We start from the raw sequence: 6,188 nt of genomic DNA, 5'->3' as shown, positions 1-6,188 counted from the left end.
CCCCCCTTCCTTTCCCACCATTGCCCCCAACTCTGCTTCACCCCAACTACAGACAAGGCCCTATGATTCCTCAAGTGGGTCCTGAAGTTCCCTACCCGTCCTCCCCATAGACTTCCCTCCTCCGAGAGCATTCTTTCCAGTCCTCCTTCGTCTAATACAGTGGTCGGCCAAATATCAACAGTACGATTGAAATTTCTTTTGAGAGCCATTTTTTAAACTTAAACTATATAGGTAGGTACATTTTATTAGCTTAATTAGGGTACTCCTAAGCTGACCTTTGCTAAAAACGTCCTCAATCTGATTGAGGTAGGTTCACTGAGCTGATTGAGGTACAACTCTCCCATCCACACTGGTCTTGTATATTTGTTTCATCTCTCTCCTTTCTGAACACCGACTTCTGCGCATGGACCACGAAGTTTCCATCGCACTTTACGTGCATGCCCGCACGTGGTATTTTGTGGAAGAGCCACACTCAAGGGGCCAAAGAGTCGCATGTAGCTCGCGAGCTGTGGTTTGCCGACCACTGATTTAAGGCACCCGGCGCCCCATCTCGGAGCTCTAACGCCTCGAGGACCACTCTGAGCTTCTCACAAGCATCACCAGTGTGCGTGGACGTGGGCGTCACCTTCTCCCCTCAGCAGCCACTGCCCTTCACTTCTCTCCCACAAACAGCGCAGCCTCTTCCGCACTTGGCGTCCGGCTCTGCCCTGTCTGTGCCGGAGATGCCTGGGGACAGGAAGTTACCAGACGTGGCGACTTCTCCCCAGTCATGGATGGAAGGAAGTTTTGGCCACAAAGGCACCAGATCCAAGAACTTTTTTTCCCCTTCCTTCCTTCCTTCCTTCCTCTCTCCCTCCCCCACTTCCTTCCTTAGCTACATTGATGATGAAATGAATAAATGAATGCATTTATCTGACCAGGATTCTTAAATAGTACTACATCAAGATAGCTCAGTATTTTTAAAAATATTTTTATTGATTCTGAGAGAGGAAGGGAGAGAGGGAGGGGGGAGGAAGGAAGAGAGAGAGAGAGAGAGAGAGAGAGAGAGAGAGAGAGATATCAGTGTAAGAATGAAACATTGATCGGCTGCCTCCTACACGCCACCTACCGGGGATTGAGCCTGCAAACCCGGCATGTGCCCTGATCAGGAATCAAACCAGCAACTTTTTGGTGCATAGGATGATGTCCAACCAACTGAGCCACCAGGCCAAGACCCCCCCCGCGCCCCCCGCCCCGTTTCTGCTTTTAAATAAGAGAAAGCTTATTTAGAAAGTCACAGAGGTAGAAGAACTGAGCTATAGAAGAAACAGGCTGAGGAAACAAGTTACAGCAAAGAAGGCCCTGGGAGCTGAGGGGAGAGAAGGTAAAGGTGAGACGCCTGGGAGGGGAGGGGAGGAGAGGGGAGGGGTGGGCACGCTCCGGAGGGAGAGCTGCCCAAGGATGTCTGTATCATTGATAACATTTACAGAATTTCTTGCTCAAAACGTAACAAAATCCCTCGCAATGACCAGGCCGGTCCATTGGCAAGTAGAATAGGATTCCACGAACATAAACGGCTGGCCCCCCAGAGAGGCGCAGAGACGGGAGCAGCAGGCTGGGGCGGCGTCAGGGGCCAGGTCGCCCCAGGAGAAACGTGAGAAGGGCCCAGGCGGTGACTATGCCACAGACTCTGCAAGACAAGGACACGCCGGGACACGGGTCAGCGGTCCACGGCAGGGGTGAGGGCGTCTGTGTGTGGCCAGTCGGCAGGTTTGAAAGCTCTGACACAGGCTCGCCCTGTTCTCCCCGACTTTGTTGGCGAAAATGTTCCTTTTCCTCCCACCGCTGTCCACGCCCCAGCGCGCTCGTCTCTGGGACACGGAAGTCACTTTTCCTGCCGATTCCCACCCGAGGCTAACACGGGAGAACGGAGCCCAGGCCCGATGTCCTGCTTCAACAGCGTTTCTACAGATCCGGCCCGAACAGCGGCCGAGTCCTTACAGAGCACATCAATGCATCTCCATCTCTCCAGAGGCTCCAGCCACAAGCTCTGGACTCCAACTTCCTCTGCTCTGGTCTGTCCGTGCCCCACCCCCACGTGGCCACCGAGCAGTCCAAGCCACAGCCGGGTGACTGGGGTCCAGACTTCCTCCCCAGCCGGGCCCCCGTGTCTCCACAGACGCACGCGGCACGCCTCTGCTCCAAACCCCGCGAGCCAGTTTCTCTGCAGCCCTAACCCACGGCCCCGTGCAGTCTCGTCTCCTCACTTGTTCATTCCCAGCACGGTGGCCTCTGCCCAGGGCACCCCAGGCACATCCCGCCAGAGGCCTCGCGCTGGGGCCCCTCTGCCCGGGGCACAGGGCCTCCATCCTCTCCTTCACCAGCACTCCCTCCACTCGCGCCCTGACCTGCTCTTGTCACGAGCAGAAGGGGCAGTCCCCTCCTTTACTGATTACCTCCCGCTCAGTGTGAGCCCCATGAGAACGGGGCCTGCGATGGTGCCGCATACAGTGGACGCCCAATAAACACGCCAAACGTTACAGAAGAGCCCTGGCCGGTTTGGTTCAGTGGATAGAGCATCGGCTTGAGGACCAAAGGGTCCTGGGTTCCATTCCCGTCAAGGGCATGTACCCCGGTTGCAGGCTTGATTCCTGGCCCTAGTCCGGGTGTGTGGGGGAGGCAACCAATCGAAGGTTCTCTCTCTGTCTCTCCCTCTTCCTTCCACTCTCTCTAAAAGTCAGTGGAAAACATCCTCGGGTGAGGATTAGCGAAAAACAAACCAAAACAACGTTACAGAATGCCGTTCAGTTCACCACGCCTTAGGGCACCCCCGGACGGAGCTGTGCTCGCCCAGCCCGAGCGGCGCACAGGACGGCGGGCAGCGGGCAGGGGCACTTACTGCAGCAGGCAGCGGACGTCCGGGGAGTGCCTCCAGTACCGGTACAGCGACACCTGCAGCACGGGGTGGCCCCGGTACTCCCTCAGGACGCTCCGGGCGCTGCGGGAGACGGGCTCGGTCAGGCAGGCCGCGCACCTGCGGCTCCGAGCGAGGAGAGGGGCGGCCGGAGGAGACAGGACCAGCGCGGCCCAGACCCAGGGCACCTACTCCTTGAACTTGTTGGTCAAGAGCAGGAACTGGTTCCGCGTGAGTCGCCGGACGTCAAATTTGCAGAGACACTGGAACTCACGATAGATCTGCTGCTCGGTGACCCCCGGCCACCTCCGGACGCTGAGGATGAGGATGGGGGGCCGGATACTGGGATAATCTGGGCCAGAGAAGTTCTGGAAGACGGGAGAAGGACAGACAGAGACTCCCACCATCCCTCCTGACGACCCACCCAGTCTGGAAATCCTGAGAGAAACTGGGAAGGGCTCCTTCTGGGGAGGGAGAAGGAGGGTGAGGAGGACACAGCGGGTCCGACACCCGCCTCAACTCTGACTTTGGTTGTTATCAGGGCCCCCCTCAGATGCCCCAGGACATGGCCGCCTCCCGGGGCAGCCTCTGACCAGGGAGGAGTGATGGAACCGTACTCACGATCTTGGGGACCCCGGCGCGGATCAGGTTCACCTGGTTCATGTAGGGGGCCAGCACATCCAGGTACAGGGGGAAGGAGGGCTCCGGGGTGGGGCCGGCCCTGCATGGACAGAGCGCCCGGGCACTCAGCACCTGGCGCCATGCACACGCCTCGGCCGAGGCTGCGGCTTGGGGACAACTCCTCTCCCCCAAGCCCTGGGCTCAGGTGGGTGTTCGCCCCTCATGGCTCCCCCCAACCCCAGAAAGGTCCCTCAGGGTCCACGCCAGAGCTTCCAGGGGTCACCGTCTGCTGGTGACAGTTTGCTGACGATCCCTCTGCTGACAAACATTAGCAAAAGGGCTTGGAGAATGAGAGAGAGGCCACTGGTCAGACGGTGACTTTATCATCCCTGGACGCGACATCACCCTCTACTCCGAGTGGCATCCCTCCTCCTACCACCAGCCCGGCCTCTGTCCAGACCTGGCCACGCCCCCAAGCATAGGTCCCAGAGGCAGACTGCAGACTGCGGAGCGGGCAGAGGGCCACTGCCGCACTTCTCTGAGCCCCGGAGGGCTTTAGGTCTTGAGGAGTAATAGGAATAAGGCTGTAAGGCCCAGGCACCCGGCACTAGGGACGCCTCTGCAGTGGGCTGCCCCCGCCGCTGGCATATGAACCTCTCTGTGGGCACTCAGGCGCTATCAACACACGGGAAGGAGGGAGGTGGGGTGGCAGGTTTCTTGTTGAAGTTGTGAATCTCACAGCTATAGGCTGTAGACCAGTGGTTCTCAACCTTCCTAATGCCGCGACCCTTTAATACAGTTCCTCATGCTGTGGTGACCCCCAGCCATAAAATTATTTTTGTTGCTACTTCATAACTGTAATGTTGCTACTGTTATGAATCGTCATGTAAATATCTGATATGCAGGATGTATTTTCATTGTTACAAATGGAACATTATTAAAGCATAGTGATTAATCACAAAAACAATATGTAAGTATATACGTGTTTTCCGGTGGTCTTAGGTGACCCCTGTGACAGGGTCGTTTGACCCCCAAAGGGGTCGCGACCCACAGGTTGAGAACCGCTGCTGTAGACGATTTCTGTGCACAGAATGTTACTAAAATGGACAGACATAGGCCAAACCCAGCTGAACAGATGACTCCACAATTATTTCCAAGTCAGACACAAGAACATGTGACAATTGTGCTGAGTCCCCTGAGCAATGTAACACCACGGACGGACGGACGGATGGAGCGACGGGAGGTGAGTTTCAGGTGTGGGCCGGGGCCCGCGAGCTGGCACCGCAGACCTCAGGGACGGTGCTGCCCCAGGAAGTGCAGGCCTCCAGCCTGGGGACCAGGCATCTCCCCCTGTGCCCTTCCGCAGCCTGTGTGGACCCCAAGGACGTGTCCTTCACTGACCTGAACATCCGCCTCCTACCTCGCTGTGATCTGCATGGTTACGAGAAACGTGGTGACAGAGAAGCCAGCCCAGCCGCTGAGAGGCACGGGGGCAGGTGAGAACCTAAGCCAGACCCCACGGCCGTGGCTCCTGACACGCGGGTCTTCCCAGCGCGCGACAGGAGGCCCGAGGGCCGGGGCCAGCACAGGGGCGGGTGTGGGCAAAGGACTGCTACCCGTCGGGGACTGCATCCACAGTGACATTCCGCATGCGCCCTCCCTTCTTTGGGAGGTCCTGGCCCAGAGCGAGGCTAACGCAGAGGAGAGGCAGGGACACTCACCCGTGCACTCTCCACAGGAGCAAGTGCGCCACTTTCAGAAGAACTGGGGGGAAAGCCAGAAATGGAAGACATCAGGGCTCAAGCTGACCACCTGGTCACACATGCAGACGCATGCCTCTTCCCCGTTATGTGCCACCCACTGGGAATGCACGGGATGGCCGGGTTTAGCACGAATAAAGCATGAGTCTCCTTTACTTATTTTTGTTAATCCTCACCAGAGCATGTTTTTTCCTCTGATTGTTGAGAGAGAGTGGATGGGAGGGAGGAGGAGAGAGAAACATTCATGTGAGAGAGACACAGTGGTTAGTTGCATCCCATATACACCTGACCCGGGCCAGGGATTAAACCTGCAACCCAAGTACGTGCACTGGACTGGGAATCAAACCCGAGACCTCTGCGTGCACAGCTAGTGCTCTAACCACTGAGCCACAGCCAGGGTAACCAAGACTAGTCTTTAATTTTTAAAAAAATATTTGTATTGGTTTCAGAGAGGAAGGAGAGGGAGAGAGACGGAAACATCAACAATGAGAGAGAATCACTGATTGGCCGCCTCCTACACGCCCCCTCCTACTGGGGACTGAGCCCACAACCCGAGCCTGTGCCCTGACCGGGAATGGAACCCTGACCTCCTGGTTCCTAGGCTGATGAGCCCCACCAGTCAGGCCAGTCTCCCTTTAAAGGGGCAGCGACCCACCTGATCCGCAGAGGAAGGCGTCATATGCTGCTTCGTGGGGGCACTTTGTCTCAGCTGAGGCGAGTTCCAGAGGCAGGAGAGAGTCAAGCAGTGGTTAGAACCACCTGGAGAGGAGGCTCCCCCACCTAGCATCACACGCGTGGGCTGTGAACCACTCCGTCCCCGGCCCAGTTCCACACGGGCATTGGCCGTGCACACACAGCCTCCACCTCCTTCCTCCAGAGACCTGAGCACACTTCTCCCCCCACACTCACCTCCA

General features: G+C 57.4%; 1 protein-coding gene across 1 annotated transcript in view; it reads right to left on the bottom strand.

The window, feature by feature from the left end:
* Nucleotides 1-1,249: 1,249 nt before the first annotated feature.
* Nucleotides 1,250-6,188, bottom strand: part of PNLDC1 (PARN like, ribonuclease domain containing 1) — a 17,863-nt gene continuing 12,924 nt past the window's right edge. The window contains exons 14-18 of the mRNA XM_015560036.1: nt 5,236-5,278; nt 3,515-3,614; nt 3,086-3,261; nt 2,879-2,977; nt 1,250-1,669 (exon numbers count right to left, since the gene is read on the bottom strand). Of these exons, the coding sequence (XP_015415522.1) occupies nt 1,606-1,669; nt 2,879-2,977; nt 3,086-3,261; nt 3,515-3,614; nt 5,236-5,278 (482 nt within the window). The 3' untranslated portion in view covers nt 1,250-1,605. The remainder of the gene's footprint in view (nt 1,670-2,878; nt 2,978-3,085; nt 3,262-3,514; nt 3,615-5,235; nt 5,279-6,188) is intronic.

The sequence above is a fragment of the Myotis davidii genome, unplaced genomic scaffold (assembly GCF_000327345.1).
Source record: "Myotis davidii unplaced genomic scaffold, ASM32734v1 scaffold1494, whole genome shotgun sequence".
In the NCBI taxonomy this organism is placed as follows: Eukaryota; Metazoa; Chordata; class Mammalia; order Chiroptera; family Vespertilionidae; genus Myotis; species Myotis davidii.
This window is presented reverse-complemented; position numbering and strand designations above follow the sequence as displayed.